Source organism: Syzygium oleosum, unplaced genomic scaffold (genome assembly GCF_021117445.2).
Source record: "Syzygium oleosum isolate NSW1041296 unplaced genomic scaffold, Sole_v2.1 Sole_v2.33, whole genome shotgun sequence".
In the NCBI taxonomy this organism is placed as follows: Eukaryota; Viridiplantae; Streptophyta; class Magnoliopsida; order Myrtales; family Myrtaceae; genus Syzygium; species Syzygium oleosum.
Genome location: NW_026607517.1, coordinates 2,649,672 through 2,669,784, shown reverse-complemented (window position 1 = coordinate 2,669,784; position 20,113 = coordinate 2,649,672). Strand labels below are relative to the sequence as shown.

Genomic DNA, 20,113 nt, shown 5'->3' with positions numbered 1-20,113 from the left:
GTGACAACAAATATCAATGTGAGCTGATTTCCAAAGCACAATACGGCACACTGTATTCTTTATTTCTAAAACCACAATACTGCTGCGATTAAGCACCAGAGATTACATCCGAGACTAGAAATGACATTGGAATGGGATAATGCTCTTGGGTTGGCGGTTTTTTACAACACCATTCACTCATTCGTCTAAAAAGTAGTTTGGACTAGCATGAAGCTATTCTAATATTAGTGGCAAAAAGTGAAGTTGAAGTATCCGAATATGATTGAAGTTTGACTTATAGAAGTGAGCATTTTAGATCAATTGAACTGTTTCGGGTTGTACCCGTCTCAGATGTTATAGAGTGGAAAAATTTAGTTCGGTTTGCTGTTCCTTCATACAGAACAATTCTAGGGCAGCAATAATTTCACAAGCACACCAAAACACATGGCAATTATAATTTTTTTCCCACGAGTCTTGAAAATAATAAGTTACGTATATTATTCTTTGTAAATCAATCTTTACAATTACTCTATTTCTTCAGCGATGGTGTTTCTCAGAAAGTATAAAGGTATCGAATTTTCTATCCCATGGAGCACAATGCATTGTTCATTTCGTACTTGAAGAACTGGGACAAAATAAAAAAGAAATCTCATAAAAGATGGCTTCAACAGGTAAAAATGTCATTTGACAATGAAGTTTCGGAGATACAGCTTGAACAATAATAATTTATTCTTGTGGTATGCTCTACATGACCTCGATTTGTACATGAGACGAGAAAAACGAAGGGGATCAAACCTAAGAAAAGATGTCAAAACTGGGAATCTAGTCTTTCCACGACAAGATGTATATAGTAAAACTGTCACAATCCATGCAACCGACTGGTGAGATCAATGAAGGCCTCTTCTCTGCATGGAATCGTGAGGCCACCCATCGGATGCTTGAAGCCGTACTCTTCCTCAGCTCGGCGCAGCAACTCTCGGAACGAAGGGTGGTTCAAGAACGAGATCGGGACCAGAAACCGCTTCCTTTGGACCTCCCCAACGTAAACCGCCACGTGGCCTTTAGGGACATCCGGTCGTGTATTCCGAGTGTCGAGCGGCTGCGATCTGAGGACTTGCTTGGCATGAAAGACGATAGATGGCAAACGAATCCCCATTACCGACGGAGAGTGGAGTCTTGAAGTGAAAGAGTCGTTTTGGATTGGTTTTGATAGATGACCCAAAAACAGATATTTTGCTTGCGGAAGGTTCGGCCTTTGTGTGCTTCTATATATACACAGATGAGGACGGTGCTACATTTTTCAAATGTGAAGATAATCATTAATGAGTGTGTGTGGCCACGAGTTTGGCTGTTCAGAGTACTGAGAGGACCCATGTCTATCTCAATTATGATGCAAGTGGGTTTTCTTGTGCTCAGTCTTAGCTCAAGGGACTCAAATTTTCGTCCCATTTATTTAACCCTTTATACGAAGTATGGCGCAGGCCGATTCTTGCTTCAAATGAAAAAATAAACGCCGCACACTGGAAAATTGAAGTAAGATAGTATCCTTTTAATAACCAAGGGGAGTAATTGAATTTGAAGCCTGCAGGGAGAGACAAGAAAATACAGGACCCAATAAGCGGAGGGACGTTAGAAATAGCGTCCGAGATAGATAAGGGTCCGACTCATTACATTTCCACGCAGTTTTCCTGATATAATACATCAGCAGCATTGAAGGAAGATGATAGATGAAGTTGTCACAGTTGCAAGTGGAATTTGAAGCTGTTTTGTAATAAGTGGCTCATCATTCTACTGAAAACTGTGGATAGTGAGGAGGCAGGATTTTTGCTTGGGGAGATGGTTTTCTTCTTCTGTGTTAAGTATACATATTATACGCATTGCCCCGCAATAGGACCCCACATCACATGGTTCTTTCCTGAAGCATTTTCCAGATTCCTGGTCAAGATTAGGGTTGATCCGCTGCCAATGCGAGCACTCACAATCATCAATTTATAATTCTATATTTATGTTATTAAGTCGTCATATCTTAGAATAATGATGCCTATTTTTTTGGATAAATTAATGTGTCATGTTGGGGTAATTTAATACCATTATCATCAAACTATGTCGAGACCGAGCTACGCGCATGCGTGATCGTCGATAGAATATGTATGAAGACAAGAGATTATTCTTTTTTTTGGAAATAATTGAGTTTATGTAGCTGTGGATATAGTGGGTAGTTACTAAACATATGTCAATAGAGAGCAATGGCTAATTTTAATTTTTGTATAATTTGATGCCAGATTAACAATGGAAAATCCAAAAAATGAGATAACTGAGGTTTTGACTTAAATATATGGAAGATATGAAATCAATTTTGTGCTTTGAGTTTGGCTCGGGATATCGCGGTGCGCTTGAACATTTTATATTGGCAGAAATAATTAACAGTAATAATTTCGTTTAGCCATCTCAATCACATGGAAATGTAAAGGGATTACACGGTTAGAAATTCACCTTAGAGCAAAAGACTCGTTTTGTAATGACGTTTTAAGGAATGGTTAATAGAGCTCCAAATTACACAACCAAAGGAATGACAAATGGTTATAGATAATAACAGTATCAAGATAAACGGATTTATTATTACGTCAGTGTAAAGAACTTTTTACACATTCACCGTTGGATAAGTGACATGTTGCATGTATCATTTAACTAGTCACATAAAAAGATAACTTATTCTTAAAAGAACTTTTACTAGAAATGTGACCAGTGAAAAATTAAGGAAATATCTCACGTACGAATAGTTATGAATGATCTCCTTAGGAAGACTAGATGTATTATGGACGCAGATATGTTGTTTCCCATGCTAGTTCCATATGTTTTTCAAGCATGAGATGATGATATGTGGACACTCTATTTGTGCTCAACCCCACCAGATCAAATCCTATCAACCAACCCTAAAAGACATCTCTCTCTCTTTCTCTCTCTCTCTCTCTCTCTCTCTCTCTCTCTCTCTCTAAGTCAACTCCGGCGTAGAGCTTCCAAGGCCGGCCGGAGGTCGAGGCCTTCAAACCTGGAGCTGTCCCCAAAGCACAGGGGAAAGACGGGAAGAAGATAGTGGCAACTGCGGTGGCCTGTGGCGTAGCTTGACAAGCGGTGGCGGCTAAGCCCGATCCGAGCGCGGATTTTGCATTCAGGAACGATGGGGAGGGGCGGTGGTCAAGCATGAGGCGCGGCTGAGAGGGTAAGCGGAGGAGGAGAGAGAAAAGGGATATGTGTGCTAGGGTCTTGGATTAAGGAAGGTGAAATCTATAATTGAGTGAACACGTGTCACAATATTATGAAACGAACACTAGATGAGTTTGCATAAGGAATAGCATAACTATATTCATGTACTATTTATATACCTGAGAGATGGTGTTACTTTGTGGCTGGGCAACACGATGATGCTCTCATCGTGCAGTAAAATTGTGCCTCGTATAACATTGGTGTCATTGGTGGCGGAAAAAATGTGTCATATATGAATGGAGCTGATGTTAGCGTAGCTCCTTACACTAAAATTGGTGATACCCGTACCGGTAAAACTAAGTTTAGTTTTACAAATTTGATTGACTGTAAGATGACATGATAAGTATTGAATGCATAAGTAAAGGACTTAGTCAACAACCAATTTAATTATCTAAGCTCCAAGCACGTGCTTTCTTCAGATGTTCATTCCACTAATTAGTCTATGGTATGCATACCGTTATAATCATCCTGAGATATTAGCTATAGTGTTGTTGAAACTTGAAACTGCATTACAGAGCAAATGACAGCAACGTACGCATGGCATGAACCCCAATCTGATGAACGTGCAAAATCAAGAACTCCTTTCATCAAAATAAGATGAATATAATTCCGGTGCTGAGAAGACGACGTACGTACTGTGACAGCCGTCGCTACAGATACACCTATCTTATGTTAACACTATCTATACATATTACACGCAAAAAGGCAAACAAAAGTAAGGCGTTTCCAAAAAAATTTGCCATCTTTAGTTTCTTGATGATCGGCGCGAAGAATGCAACTGGGAGGTGAGTTGGATAAAGGCCTCCTCTTTGCACGGAATAGTGAGACCGCCAGTCGGGTGGTCAAACCCGAACTCCTCCTCGGCTCTGCGGAGCAATTCCTGGAATGAGGGGTGGTTCAAGAATGTCACTGGAACCAGGAAACGCCTCCTCTGGACGTCCCCGACGTAGACGGCGACGTGGCCGTTCGGCACATCGGAGCAAGATCGACGGCGGTGGTGATGGTTGTTCCCAGTGAAGAGAGACTGCAACTTCATGACTTGCTTTGTGTTGGCAATGACGGACGGCAAGCGAAGAAGACCCATGGACTCAACTGATTTATCAATCTTCAAGCTCTCTGTGTGCGCGTATGCGTTGGAAAAAGAGTTATAAAGGCGATGGTCTAAGCTCTTTTTGGTGGTTCTCTTCTTGACGGGGTGAATTCCCTAAATAATCCCTCAACTTTAGGTAAAGTCCAAATCTGCACCAAACTTTTTTTTATCTTTGAAAAAATCCCAAACTTTAAGTTCAGTCCCGAATCTACCTCGAATTTTATTTTATGTAAAAAAAATCAACAAATTTCAATTTATTTTCAAAAATATACTCCCATGATCTAGTCCTAACTTGACATGGCACTTTCACGTCGATAATAAATTCACATTAGTAAAGTAATGGGACGATAGGTACAGACCGACGTCGCATTTCCATTTCAATAACAAATCAAACAAAATAAAAATTGTTGAAATTTTCCAAAATAAAACTATATATTCTAGGATATGAAAGTTAAGGATGATAACAAATCTACCCAAAAAACTTTTTTTAATTTAAAAAAACTTAATTTTTAGGTTTAATTCAAATTTGCTCAGAACTTTTCTTTGTCTAAAAAAACCCATTACTTTATTGATGTATGTTTATTATTGACGTGGAAATGCCAAATCAAGATGAGACTAGATCACGGAGGTATATTTTTGAAAATAAATTAAATTTTGGTATTTTTTTACACAAAATAAAATTTGGGGCAAATTTGAGATTAGACTTAAAGTTTTGGATTTTTTCTGAGATAAAAAAAGTTCGGAACAAGTTTGACACTTGACTTAAAATTGAAGATTTTTTAGGGAATTAGGCTTATTAACGCTGGAAGTGTGGAGTCTCTAGGTTTTGTATATATGGGTGAAAGAGAAGTTCTCCATTGACGGCTGGGATGAGCGGAGGTCCCAACTCATCAAGAGTCTCACATGGCTATCCCTCGATTGCTCGACCTGTCTCTGTCTCTCTCTGTCTCTCTCTCTCTCCGAGTCATACGTGAAGAGATTGGACATGCGCAAGTTGCCATGCAGTTGTCAGGCCCAAGTTGTGGGGTGGTTGGTTGGGGAGAGGAGGGTGGGGAGTCAAAACCGGGGGCCGTACGCTGGTAATGAAAATATCTGGTTTTCGATACGACACACAAGCGGGGAGTTTCTGCATGTTGACGATGGATGGATGGATGGATGGATTAGGTTGTCGCGGGCATGATTGGACCCAGTGCATTTCGAGCGAGGGAGGGAGGGAGGGTGGTCACAGTTCCAGGTTTCGTGCGACACCTATGACGCAGCTGAGTCTCGGACATCTCGTGATTTGTGCCCCCATCTGTGGCTAGCTAGCTTAGCTAGCTGCTGCTGCCTAGTCCCTACATGTTTCCATGCATGGAGATATAAGGATTGATATTAAAGTGAACGTGACTTAGAAGGTGTTGGCTCGAGCAAGTAGTGCTTTTTGATGCGAAGATCCATCGGAGGATGTCGTTGGAAGCGTTTCTCTCGACTTGACTTCTGTTGCTTTCCCATTAGGAAAAGTGCTGCGGTTGCTTTCGATAGGATATAGATGGAGCCTGGAGATATTATCATACATTGGATATGGTGTGATTGATCACTCGGTCACATGTTGGAACTGCAAATACTCATTTGTAAAAAAAGTACTAGCATTAGTTTAGGTAGAAAGTGCAGTGCAAGGCAATCTTTTTTCTAAAAGTTCAGGCTATCAAAGTACGATGCAATGGACATTAGCAGATCTTTAAAAAACTTCATCTCAATTTTTGTTCAGATTTCGAGACCATCGGGATGTAAATTTTTTAAAATATATTTTCTTCTTTATGGGAAAGAAAAAGATACAATAAAAATTAGGTGTGCAAAGCATGCGGCATCGACATATTAAAATAAGAAACACATCTGTAGAGTTTGACCCATATAATGGGAACAAGCCGCAAAATCCCTTGTAAAAGCGCAAGCTCCCTTTTTTTGGTGGGGTTTCCTCTCAATCAAATACCAAGAATTCAAGGGATATTAAACCTACGTTTGTTTAGTAGACTTACTAATTGAGTAGAAATATTACAACTTACGATCTTTCAAAATCATTGAGTTCAGTACTATTATAAGCAGCTAGGCTTGCCCCGCTGAATGGTGATTCAACATAGATTTTACAAAACTATTGTTATGATATCTTGCATTGAATGTCTATGGGATTTCAACGGGCTATTCATCTGGCTTCCATCCATCTATTAATTTAAGTTTGCCGGTTGGACTTTTTAACAACTATGATGAATCTAATTACCAAAGCCATTCTTAGATAACATTAGCTAAGAGTTATTTTTATTAAGTTACGTGAACTGACCGAAATCCGACCTGTTAGTTGCAAGGATTATGACAATGTTGGTTCTATGACAATCGTGGTGACACACCCTAGCTACTTTATGTATGCCTTATTTAGGATAATTTTGCATTTCATTTTGTTATATTACTATATGCATCGTATGTGTGGTTAAATAACTCGAAACCTAATGGATCTTGTAATTTAAGTCTAACGCTAGAATAAAAAATTATCAGAGTACAATAATGAACACTAAAGATTTACGTGGTTCAATCCAAATGTCAGTATCTAAATACAAGTGTTACCTCAATCTCTCACAAAGAGCATAAAACCCTAACACTTATCTTATTTGCTCTAATATGTAATCATTGAGCAAAATTCAATATTCATATGTTTTATGTGAATTGGGGACTAAATCTAGAAAACCTTAATTTTTTTTTCTTTTGTTAATTCAAGATCAGACTCTACCATATTATGGACTCTACTGAATATGCTTGGAGATAAAGTCCAAGTTAGAAGACGCCTAAAATATAGGCTTGTTCTTATCAATCGCATATCGTACATAAACTTAAATTCGAGACATAATTTAACGTCATAACAAAACAAATTTCAAATAGTAGATCATAAGTCGGCATACTTAATGTGGAGGTCTTTTCATCACCATACAAAAGTTGTGCATGGGCCTAGCTTTCGACTTTGATTATGCTCAGTCACATCCCTTACAGCTGCTTTTCACGTGCCAAGCTGTCAGTATCACACTGCATGTCCAGAGACAGTTCAAAGTGCTTCTAGGTTTCATGGGAGCATGTTTCGCAAATTAATTAGTGAGCATTCTTCATAAGCAAGTATATTTAACTCTAGAAACTAGATAGCAATTCCATCACAAGTTTCCGATAGTGTCATGTAATTAACATCAATATGCGACATCTTTTCTTAATGTTTCTCCAAGCAAGAAGAACTAATCATTATGTTTAGTTTAAGGAGAAAAAAACTAGCTTAAAATTATAATAGCCTTTTGTTAACAAGTGCCATGGCACTAAATAAAGGAACGATTATCATTTTCAATGCGTTGTATTTTTCGTGTCATTAGAGAATTATAAATAAAAAATATGATCTATTAAGCATGGTTGGGGCGCTCATTAACGATAAAAACAAGATCATATCATTGATAACACGTATGTCCTGATTGGGTTCTGTTGTTAGATTCGCGAGGTCAACAGACAAAGTAGTCATTCCTTTTGGGGAAGTATGAAACTTCGTGTAGTTCTAATAAACAAAAGTTTGGTCTAGTTTTCATATACTAAAAGGTCCAAAATGTCATGTGACCGGTTTCATTCGTGGCCGTCAGACCACATCTGTGTCATTTTATTAATCTCGCCAATAATTATTATTTTTCCGTAAAACAATGATGCTTGTCGATGAATTTCAACCCGATCTCGGACATCAAGATCCCGAAAATGAGGAAAAATCTCACTAAGGACTAGCTGATTGCCCACCGTTTTCCACAACACCACCTCTTCTTGAAACAGTCTTTCTGTCGGAGAATATTGTGAGAAGAACAACACTATGGTACTAAAGTTATATAGAGTGAGACCGGAAATAAGATGCACGTATTCATTAAATAGATCAATGTGTATACATAGCATTCTCATGTTTTAAGCAATATCGAAACTTATACACCTACCGAATATCATGGATCGGTCAAGGATTATATATAGTCAAAATAACATCGAGGCAACGCTTACTTTTTATTTCATGTTTAAAGGGTACTATAAAAAACAGGGAAAAGTGCCAAAAAAGTCCTAAACCTTTTGCATTAGTGCCAACTTAGTCCTAAACCTTTTGCATTAGTGCCAATTTAGTCCTAAACCTTTTTTTGGTGCCAATTCAGTCCTAAACCTTTTACATTGGTGCTAATTTAGTCCTAAACCTTTTAAATTGGTGCCAATTCAGTCATAAACATTTTGTTTTTGTGCCAATTTAGTTCTTTCGGCCAATTTTGATCGGAATTTGCCGACGTGGACGCCTACCAGCCGGCGGCCGGTCACCGGCGCCGACGTGGACAACTTTAATAATATTTTAATATTTTTTTGAATTTTTATTTTTTTTTTTTTTTCCCACTTTTTTTTTTGTTCTCTTCCTCCTTCCTCTGGCCAGTCGCCGGTCCGGCGACCGGCCAGAAGCCGGCGAGGGCGGCCTTGCCCGGCGAGGGCTCGAGCCTTGCCTTGGTTGGGCGAGGCCCGACCTCGCCGAATCTGGCGAGGTCGACACTCGACCTCGCCGAATCTGGCGAGGTCGACACTCGACCTCGCCAGATCCGGCAAGGTCGGGCCTCGCCCGACCATGGCGAGGCTCGCCCTCGTCGCGGCCTCCGGCGAGGGCTCGAGCCTTGCCTTGGTCGGGCGAGGATCGACCTCGCCGGATCTGGCGAGGTCGGGCCTCGCCCAACCATGGCGAGGCTCACCCTCGCCGCGGCCTCCGGCGTGTGCGAGCCTCGCCATGGTCGGGCGAGGCCCGACCTTGCCGGATCTAGCGAGGTCGAGCCTCGCTCGACCAAGGCGAGGCTCGCCCTCGCCAGTGGTCGGCGAGGTCGAGCTCGCCGGCCTCTGGCCGGTCGCGCGGACCGGCGACCGGCCAGAGGAAGGAGGGAGAGAACCAAAAAAAAAAGTGGAAAAAAAAGAAAAAAAGGAAAAAAATAAATATTCAAAAAAATATTAAAATATTATTAAAGTTGTCCACGTCGGCGCCGGTGACCGGCCGGCAAGCGTCCACGTCGGCAAATTCCGGTCAAAATTGGCCGGAAGGACTAAATTGGCACAAAAATAAAAGGTTTAGGACTGAATTGGCACCAATTTAAAAGGTTTAGGACTTAATTGGCACCAAAAAAAGGTTTAGGACTAAATTGGCACCAATACAAAAGGTTTAGGACTGAATTGGCACCAAAAAAAGGTTTAGGACTAAATTGGCACTAATGCAAAAGGTTTAGGACTTTTTTGGCACTTTTCCCATAAAAAACATGTATAGTTAAAACCGCTCTCTATAAAAGCTAAATTTTTTTAGAAGAAGATTATTATGGACAGTTCTTTCTTTTGCTTTTTTTGATAAATTAGAACTTAGAACGTATATTGCCGATGCATATAATATATAACCCGCAAGCGCAAGTTATAGATTTGGTGCTCAAGATCCAAGAGTTCATCCTTCAATTCTTCTTTCTTATTTTCCCTTGTTATTCGCTTTTATTCGTCATGATCCAATCCGTCTACAACTGAGGTGGCCTCCTCGTTGTTCCTTTTAAAATGCCCATGCTGCCTGATGAAACCATCCCGACTCTACTTGATGGCGTTTTATCTTTTGTACGTGTTCTTGTCCTTCGAACAAAGTTATAGATTTGGTTCTGATTTATGTTGTTAGATGCATGTGAAGTTGTGAACCTCACTTCAGTTCCCAAACAAACAAATAGCAAGAAGCCTCATTTTACGCTGTTGCTGTTGGACGATGTGAGTAATTTTATATAACTAGGGTTCCCCAATGTCAGTAGAAACAGCCCAATGGTGCTAACTGCTATAATACTCAAAAACATATATGTAATCATAGCAAAACTATTTTTTAATAATATATTTTGACAAAAAAAAATCATAGGTGTTTACACCAAAAAATGACCAACTTGTCAACATGGTTCGTTTGTGCCAAAGATCATCAAGGGACACATGGCGGAGACTTGAGGTAACGTGAAAGCAAATATCATCAAGTTGCCAACATAAGGGACACATGTCAGAACCATGTGTCATGTGTATATATTTACACCCAAAAATGACCAATTTTTGGGTATTATTGACAAGACTGGTCACGACTTCATCAAGGAAATTTCAGTTCTGCGCTAGCTCGGGAAAATGGTCATAACTTCTTCGAGACAGATGGGATTGACCTGATTCCAAAGCCAAAAGAACGAAGACTCCTGGATCTACAACTTTTATGTATTGAGTTTTCTCAGAAAATCACTGTAGAATCCATCGAGGTTAAAGGAAGTCGACGGTCGTGACTTCATCTTGTCGATACTTCGACGAAATTGCAGTTCTGCGCTAGTTCGGGAAAATGGTCATAACTTCTTCGAGACAGATCGGATTGACCTGATTCCAAAGCCAAAAGAACGAAGACTCATGGATCTACAACTTTTATGTATTGAGTTTTCTCAGAAAATCACTGTAGAGTTTCAATATTAAGAGGAAGTCGACGGTCGTGACTTCATCTTGTCGATACTTCGACGAAATTGCATTTCTGCGCTAGTTCGGGAAAATGGTCATAACTTCTTCGAGACAGATCGGATTGACCTGATTCCAAAGCCAAAAGAACGAAGACTCCTGGATCTACAACTTTTATGTTTTGAGTTTACTCAGAAAATCACTGTAGAGTTTTCGACATTAAGAGGAAGTCGACAGTAGTGACTGGTTGGAGATGCAGAAAGAAGAAGTAACCGTCAACATAGTAGAGTCAAAGCAACCGCCAACGTAGTGGAGTAAAAAGAAAACCGTCAAGGTAATGGATTCAACGTAACTATTGAAAATCACTAAGGAGCATACATGCGTATTTTTAGAGAACAGTTACTTGGAACCATGATTATGAAGAAGTTATCACTTGTGGACAAGATCGTGAGATAGTTATCTTGAAAGCAGAATCATGGCATCACATGGACATGAAGACAAGATTTTCGGAATGGAAGAACATGGGTACAACTGTTGAAAACTGCTAAGAAGCAGTTACCACACGACCATTATAAATATCACTGGCCATCTACTGGAGAGAAGCCCCCGACAAAAAATCAAACAACATGTTATCTTTCAATTATCTTTACTTTCATGTACCGCACTTTATCTTTCCTTAGCTGTAGCTTTCCGATTCGCGTCGTCGATTAAATTCCGACGTGTATCTCTATCCCGAGTGTTGCGTCGTCGATTAAATTCCGGCGTTACATCTTTGTGTACGTGTGCGGCTGTATTTTCAAGTTTTGTCGTCGATTAAATTCCGGCACGGTTTGTACATATAGTCCGGTTCGAAGTTCGGAGTAAAAGTTCGCCGTTTTTCCTTGTCTCCCTGAATATTTCCTGTCCGGAGTCGCCACGGAATCCGGTCTCCTCACATTAAGAACCGAAGAACGACTTTCGGTAAATTATATTTCGCCGCGGGAGCATTTTCTGGTGAAACAATAGGTATTATTTTTCTTTCTTTTTTTAGTTTCAGTCGTCATCAATGAATGATTTTGTTTGCAGCTTTGTTTGCGGCAAAGCAATCAAGATGCCTATCGGACACATTAGGATTCTTCTTATTGAAACGTGCCAGTGTAACCTAAATGGGTACTTAAATAGTTGAAAGATAAATGATTCAAATACCCTGAAAGTAATATTTGCAAACACATTTTTGTAACCTAAGTTCTAATTTTTTTAAAAAAAATCTTGGGTCCTATTTAGACACCCATAGGCTTCTACAAATTATTATTTCAGAAGATATAAATATGGTGCTAAAATGTTGATTGAGACTTGGAGTTTGTCTTATAATTCCGCCTTGATTTTCTCACTTGGCCCGTCAAATCTTCGTGACGGTCCAAACTGAGAAATTCTCGGCTTATCCAAGCATACTGGGACTACCAAGAAGTTATTATTCACATCTTTGACAAGTAGTAGCACCGCAAAAGAAGGCCCTGGAGTTCCCGAAAGTGTATGTTCTCTGTTGTATCCACCAACTGCGAATTCATGATTCACATGTGATCTTTATGTTCCTCGTTCTATGACGACTAATGGGTAGTAAGATCTCCAGTACGATGATACATGTCAAAAGCATGAAGGGTACCTTGTGTGTGCAGTTCATCCACCGATGTTGGACGTAAGGAAACTAAGTTGAAGATATTAATTCAAATTAGCTCTCCCCATAACGCTAATTCGGACGGTAACCCTTTTTATGTAAAGTAGATTAGGTTTAGAAACACTTCACAAAAGTGTGCCATAATGATAGCTCAAAGGCATATACTGTAAACTAATTGAACGACCACATATATAAATCCATTTCATTGCAAGAAATCATTTATTTACAAATTTTGCAAGAAATACAATGTACGAACGATTAGCAAAGAGTCGTCAATGTGGCAAAATTTGAGAGACTCCCTTGTGGAAAGTCTCTTGCCCTTGGTAGAGAAAAAAACTACAAATCCTCCCAATAACCATGAAAAAAGAAAAGAAAGAAGCTGCAAAGCCGTGATGCCATATCCATTTGCAGCGATCAACAGCTCAAGGCAGAAGTTAGACTAGTGAAGTAGTCTTCACTGCACGGAATAGTGAGAACGCCGGTCGGGCAATCGAACCCGAACTCCTCCTCGACCATGTCCAACAAGCTCCGGAACAGCGGGTGCTTGAGGTACCACAGAGGGATCACGAACCGCTTCTTCGACTCCCCAACATAGACCGCGAAGTGGCCCTTCGGCACGTTGGACGTGGCTGACATTGCTCGGATTCGGGCCGATAGAGTGCGCCGGAGCTTTTGCTTCGCATGAGTGATTCCCATAAGCTGGATGCCCATCTCTCTTACAATATCTGGGAGGATAATAATATGGAGTGCTGTTGAAGATTTGACGGAAAGGACTTTGGCTCTCGAAATGCTGTTCGTATGGTTTTTGGTCCACGAACAAAGCACGCGCATTTATAGAGGGAGAGTTTAGCATGCCAAAAGTCGTGGATAAAATATTGATCAATGGAAGGCAGTTTAGGAACACATCAGGTGAGTGAATAGGGTAAAGTCCACATGCTTTTGCCCTACGATTTCCAGGACATCATGCCCTACCAACTTGGGGGCAACAAGCAGGTGGTGCTAAAAAATTGCTATTTTATGTGGATTGGTTGCCCTTGTGTTTGCTTATTTTCCATTTATAGTCTTTTGGGGCTGCATGTTCTTGGCACTATATCCACTTCTTTTGATAATAATCGAAGCACATGCTAAAGAAAGTCATGCGGGATTATCACAGATCGCAGGAGCCTTGAACTTGCCCTCATTTTAGTCCTTTTGCCTTTTCTGTTAGTGCCAAACAGCCAAGACCCGACCCTCTCTCCCTCAGCTAGCTCTACCTTGAATGGCCGAGTTCGTCTCCTGAATCATTTGGATTTTAGCATGAGATGTGAACAGAAGTCGTGGTTGTCCGACAATTACAGAGACAGTTTTTGTATAGACACGCAAACATATTGCGTCCACATTTGTGTATAGATACCCTTCTAATTGTTTGTGACCACAAGACAGATAACCTTAAAAAATATCTTCCATGACTAAAGTCGCGAAGCTGATAGCTGGATTAAAGAATAAGGTGGCTAATATGATTGTATTCAATGAAGCAAGTAGGAGATAATCGGATAAGGGAGTCAAAGGAGCAAGGATTGGCCTACCTCGACCGTGCTAAGTTGCTAACTTGTCCATGAACCTTAAAGATAAGAAAAATGTTAGAGCTTTATTATATATGAATGGAATAAGATACGAAACAATGAAATGTGGGTCAATCTTCATATAAATCACGGAGGATTTAGTTTCGGAGGAGTTAGTCGGCCTTCTCGCCCGTCACTTGGAAATCTAATCTTCGGAAAATGAAACTTTTGACTAGAATGATTCCCTTCTGTTGGAGATAATAATACATTGTTTCGCAACACATTCTATAATTTCTTTAACGTTCATTTTTTGTAGTTGTGGTTTAAAGGCAATAAAAAAAATAATATATTCCATGAAACTTCGGTCTTTCTTCGTGATACACTTGTTTTAAAACCATTTGTTTTTATCTAGATTTTGTAGAAATAAGCTTTCATCTTTCCGAAAACTTGAATTGGAAATAAGAGAAGGCATGTGATAGAAGAATTAGAGGAGGGAGAGAGGGAAAAAAGGAGATATTTCTAGAGAAGTAATATGCTAGCAAATCTAAGGTAGGTTAGGCACTGCTACAATCCACATATCCACTCAAGAGGAAGATATTTTCATAATGGATGGCTCTTGAAACCATAATATGTTGATATACGGCATAAATCCGGATGATCGATGGAAGAAACACCAAACAAATCCCAAACTTCTCACTCCCGCCGGCCGGCTGATGGATATATTCTAATGGATCTTGTCATGACACGTGTACTAAAGTGGGCCAATGGGCTTTGAGGTAATCTTTGGACATATTTAGAAGCCCATGACAAGCCCCAGGAGTTCCTCATGCGATGGCTTAAGCCTTTAAGGCTGAGACCATCGCACATATGATTGGTTTTTTGGGTTTCGCGAGGCCGAATCATTTCAGGATTAGGCCTCGCCGAAGTCCGTTTATCTGTAATTTCAACGTCCAATGTCTGAAGGCTGGTATCACTTGGATGCTGCAAGTGCTGTTTCTATCCCTGCTGAGAAGGGAAGAAGAAGTTGTTGGGTCAACAGAATGATCACCACTTCGGCTGAGCATATGTTTGATCACCCATTTCTACATCTATACTGAACAAGACATCTCCATAAATCAATAGTTTTCTCCTTTGAAGTCTGACCACATGCAGATATCTGGAGGTGTCACTTTGGCCTGTGCCATGTATCGTTCATCTGCTCGTGTGAGCACTGGTTTGTCCAGGACTACGGAAGGTAAGGCCGGAGAGACAGACGGCATGGGTCGTATGAGGATAATCTAATGACTGCCGTATGTGCTGGAACAGGGCATTGAGCGGTCGGCGTATGGACTCTTGACAGTGACCTTGTACTCCTCATATTCACCTAGGCATTTTCTCTTTCTTCTGCACAAGCTGTTAGTATAGTCCGGTGTCCCATAACATCAGTTTTAGCAACCTCTTTCCGTCATCAACAGATTTCTGAATAGATCTGAAAGCACTCTGATGGAGATTGAAACGTGCAAAGACTGATACTATCTTCGTTTGTACTTACGTTCTGTTTGGTTTGAAAAAACCAGGCACATTCCATCATTCTTATGTTTGGTGCTAGTATGACCGGAGGAATCATGACTCCATTACTCATTTCTCAAAAACTTGTAAAATTAAATAATGAGCAACTCTCAATTATATTAAGAAACAAACTATAAATAATAAATAATCATTCTAAACAAACCGAGTAATGTATCTTTAATTTTCGATGATACCCCAGATGTGGAAAAATTAATTAGTTGATGTCTCCATCAAGTCAATGAATTCAAACATATATTTACGAGAGTTTCTCGAGCCAGCTGAGGATGTCCTCATAGTTCTAGTAGGACCTCTTCAGAAACTGGGAAGATGTTGGGGCACTGTGTTTTCTTCCAGTACTTACTCTCATTATCTCCACGATGGTTTGGCAGGTAGACACCACCATGTGATCTCTCACGAGTCCTTGTCCCTCTAGCTTGGCCCTGCATGCCGATACTCGTCATCAATCATTCAAGTTAGCTGAACAATGTTCTGCTCATCTACTTCTCTATATATACACGCACACACCACCCAGTATACCACCAATACAGAATTTCAAACCTTGCTCTCAAGGCTTCCATATTTATACTCTCTCATTCCCATCCCTTGCAAGAAAAAAGAACACAACTTTTCTTGAATATATCTCTAAAACTGATGGCCATTCGCTACCCCAAGATGGTTTCTGCTAAGCATATGCTTCGCCGTGTTCTTTCATCAACAGAAAATGCAGATGTTCCTAAAGGGCACTTGGCTGTTTATGTTGGAGAAAAGCAGAAGAGATTCGTGTTACAGGTTTCTTGCCTGAATCACCCATCATTCCAAGAGTTGCTAGGTCAGGCTGAAGAGGAGTTTGGATTCGATCATCCTATGGGTGGCCTCACAATCCCTTGCAGAGAAGAAGTCTTTGTTGACCTCACTTGCAGCTTCTAGGCGGATTATTCAGTGTAGAATCGCTTCTTGAAGGACATGATTGCCTCTCTAACATCACTGATAAGGATGATTTTGACCTGAGAAATTTGTAAATTGAAAGTTTCTCAAATAGAGGTGAAGTTTTGGTCTTCAAAGTGAATATTATGTTCACGTTCTTCTTCATTTGATTATTGATTTGTTTTCTATGGTGGTCATGTTCCTTGTCAATTCACCTTGAGGCTCCATGAATGTGTGCAGCTGATCCATCATAAAGATGTACAAATGCCATTTGAAAAGGAAACTGATGCTATCACGCCAATATAAAAATTGAGCTCAACAGAGTTGGAAACAAAAAATGTAAATTTTTCAACGCAGCTTGGTTTCAATATGGATATAGCTGCATTAAATCTGTTTTTCTATTCCCATTAGATGAATATCAAAATGTCAGCTCTGCTATTACGGTATGTCTTGAACTTGGTCTTTTTATAATCTTCTAAAAGGTATGCTACACCATAGAGAGGAGCTTAGATGTATTTGACAAACTATCATATTTTCTGTTTAGATGCTTGCTGTTGGTTGTTCTAATATCCGTCTGCACAAAATAACCAGAGGTGGGGAACACGTCACATGAGCTTCATGGTAATGTCTGTCAGCTTGCAAATAGATGAAATGATGCATCAAGAAATAAAGACCTACACACAGGAAGTGATTGTGAGTATTGCTGTATGCCTCCATTTGCAGACTCCAGCACATGCCAAATGGTGTTAAGTCTTATTTCAGCATCTCTAACTGCCAGTCGCAATCATGTTTCTCACTCATTTCTGCAGCATACTTGCTGCAACCATTTTATCTGGTTTTTCCATTGCTAATAAGAAATAATTTCGTAATTCAGTACTAACAAATTGTGTCTTCTTGCTGAGCAGGAGCACTCCCACTTGTCATATCCTTTTTCATTTTTCTGACCAAAATAACCAAAAAGTAATTCATAAATCCATACGTTCTTAAGCAAATCAATTTGGATAATAGACAAATTCAGCTATAGGTAACCAGCTGGTTCATATTAGGTATGACTTTGTGACTCATAAAGCCAGTTTTGCCCAAAGATACAAATGTGGTAGCAGCACAATGGCTAAGTCCACTGAGGATGATCATGTGACCTTTACACTGATTGTCTAATTGTCTAATGATTACACAAAAGTTTCCCGTACATATATCTCTGCCTGTATTTTGAGTGGACAGTGACAGAGACATCTAGTGCGAAACTAGACTCTGCCAGTGGTAAGTATAACTTCAACATCTTGATTATGTTATTCTATATGGACTTAAAAACAGATGGTGGTTATCTTGATCATTGTAGTACGCCTAAATATGACTAATTTAGCAGAAAATCATTAAAATTCATGATAGACTCTGCCCCATGCCACGTGGCAAAATCGGTGGATGTCTCCAACATGCGATGACAAATGGTTTGCATCACTCTTCTCTAACTAACAAGAGGCTTTTCACATCAACCAATCTATTCAGAATTTCAGTAGGACCTTTGAGGATCCTCTTAGGAAATATCGGGCAAGATGTTTCTAAAATAATGAGCTTGAATTTTTTCATTAGTTTTGGCAGATGCTGACATTGAAACACGTGAAGTCTCAAGACTCCAGGCCTCATTGGCCCCATACCCTATCACTTATTCAACTTAGCAGGTAAAGTCACTTGCCATCCACTCACCTATGTATGCCATTAGCGAGCTATCCATATGTTGAAGTATTATTCCACATCGATTGAGAACGGGTCCTAAATGCTCTTTATATTCATGTGATCTCCCTCTACCTATCAGCTCAAGCTTTTGGGTTGGACTTTCTAACATGGTATCAGAGCCAATGCTATCCCTTTCACGAATGTGCGTGGTAAAAATTTCATATGCTCTTTATATTCATGTGGTCTTCCTTCACCTCTTAGCTTAAGCTTTTGGGTTGGACTTTCTAACACCACAAAATGGGCCAGGCCGACCTTGACATGTTGAAGGTGGGAGGGTTGTGATTAGTCCTGATACAAATGTTTTGTTAATAGTCCTCTCTAACTCATCAAGAGGCTGTTCACATCAACCACGATCCATTCAGATTTCAGTAGGACCTGTGAGGATCTTCTGTTCAGGAGATGTGGGGCATGATGTTTGCTCCTATAATGAGCTCTGAAGTTTCATGAGGTTTGGCAAACATTAACATATGAACGCCCAACAGTCCATGTCTCTCATGTGACCCTATATGCTCAAGCCTCCTATCACTCATTCAGCTTAGCAGATAAACTCACTTGCCATCCACTCACCCTATAAATAACATTACATAGCCATTGCTTCTACATCCAGATCAGAATTCACATTTCTTCATATTTCCTTCCTGTGAGAGGCATAGCATCTTCCTTAAGTCTTTTCTCTTGAGAAAGTTTTCAGACACTTGATCACGGGGATCCATTTGCCAGGAAAAAGGTTGCAGCGGTCTCTATCTGGTCACAAAGAAGTAAATTCAGCAGCCTTAGATGTTCCAAAGGGACATTTTGCAGTTTATGTAGGTGAAAACCAAAAGAAGAGATTCGTCATTCCTCTGTCATACTTGTCTTTGCCCTCGTTCCTGGACCTGCTGAGTCAAGCTGAGGAGGAGTTCGGTTTCGACCATCCAATGGGAGGCCTCACGATTCCATGCAATGAAGAAGTTTTCCTCAACCTCAAAGATGGATCATCGTGAATAGAGAACTCCTAGATGGACCAGTTTATGCACTAGACACTATTTTGTAAATAGATTTTACAACCGGTGTAGATCTTTTTCCCTCTTGTTTTAGGAGGTACCAGTTTAAGGAGATAGACAGATGTACAATTGAAGATGCAATTTAGATCAATAACATTGATTCTCATGAATATGTGGATTTCATGTTGTCCTCGTAATTGATCCATCCTTCTGGTAAGCACTATGCTAGAAGCAAAGAAATTCAGTCTAAGGATATATACCTCATTACCGATTGATATTTAGTGTGATCAGTTTGTGCTAGAAGCACACTTGTTTCCTCCTCTTTTTTTATGTGAACTGACGATAGTTCGAAGAAAAGAAGTCTACAAGAGGAGCTTATATATGCTACTGTCCAGATTTGCAGTAATCATTGTTTTTCTCACCACGACCTAATTAAGAATTGGTGTATGACAAGGAATGGAAACCAAAAGGTCAATTAGATCTATTGAAAATCAAGTTAATAAACTGAGGGCTAAAGAATCGATTGCAAAATGAAATCTGCATCTCCATCGAAATTCTTCCCTCATGAAGTTTCCAGGACTGTTACATCTCATTTAGCTGTTGCTATCATTTTTCCCACTCTTAACTTCATATAAGCTGGGAACCAGCTGGTTGGATCTTGTAATTTTTCCATAAAATCAGCAGATTACAAGTCTGCCACCCCACAAACTTGCAGGCAAACGTTTTGCCTACCCTCTCAACTTTGCGCTTTTTAAGGCCTGAATCTCTGTAATTTTCAGTTTTTTTCTCAACATTTTAATTTTATGTCTAATCCAGTACAGGTTTCCGTATAAACCATTGATTGATACGGAGGTGAGGTACAGCGAATGTGCAACTAGGACGCAAATTGTGGCCAATGGACAGTATT

General features: G+C 40.0%; 5 protein-coding genes across 5 annotated transcripts; 2 read left to right on the top strand and 3 right to left on the bottom strand.

Moving 5' to 3' along the window:
- Positions 1 to 636: 636 nt before the first annotated feature.
- Positions 637 to 1,194, bottom strand: LOC115672843 (auxin-responsive protein SAUR21-like). The gene has a single exon (XM_030594808.2). It carries the CDS (start codon positions 1,133 to 1,135, stop codon positions 839 to 841), a length of 297 nt encoding a protein of 98 aa, XP_030450668.2. The 5' UTR covers positions 1,136 to 1,194; the 3' UTR covers positions 637 to 838.
- Positions 1,195 to 3,988: 2,794 nt separating this feature from the next.
- On the bottom strand, positions 3,989 to 4,327 carry LOC130135431 (auxin-responsive protein SAUR21-like). Its single transcript, XM_056304697.1, has one exon. It carries the CDS (start codon positions 4,325 to 4,327, stop codon positions 3,989 to 3,991), a length of 339 nt encoding a protein of 112 aa, XP_056160672.1.
- Positions 4,328 to 12,664: 8,337 nt separating this feature from the next.
- LOC115664929 (indole-3-acetic acid-induced protein ARG7) lies at positions 12,665 to 13,294 on the bottom strand. Its single transcript, XM_030586803.2, has one exon. The coding sequence runs from the start codon at positions 13,185 to 13,187 to the stop codon at positions 12,891 to 12,893; it is 297 nt and encodes a 98-aa protein (XP_030442663.1). The 5' UTR covers positions 13,188 to 13,294; the 3' UTR covers positions 12,665 to 12,890.
- A 2,785-nt stretch (positions 13,295 to 16,079) lies between these two features.
- LOC115664927 (auxin-induced protein X15-like) lies at positions 16,080 to 16,654 on the top strand. Its single transcript, XM_056304970.1, has one exon. It carries the CDS (start codon positions 16,217 to 16,219, stop codon positions 16,490 to 16,492), a length of 276 nt encoding a protein of 91 aa, XP_056160945.1. The 5' UTR covers positions 16,080 to 16,216; the 3' UTR covers positions 16,493 to 16,654.
- Positions 16,655 to 17,113: 459 nt separating this feature from the next.
- LOC115664928 (protein SMALL AUXIN UP-REGULATED RNA 10-like) lies at positions 17,114 to 19,384 on the top strand. Its single transcript, XM_030586802.1, has 3 exons — positions 17,114 to 17,232; positions 17,670 to 17,749; positions 18,890 to 19,384. The coding sequence occupies exons 1-3, from the start codon at positions 17,114 to 17,116 to the stop codon at positions 19,204 to 19,206; spliced, it is 516 nt and encodes a 171-aa protein (XP_030442662.1). The 3' UTR covers positions 19,207 to 19,384.
- Positions 19,385 to 20,113: the final 729 nt, after the last annotated feature.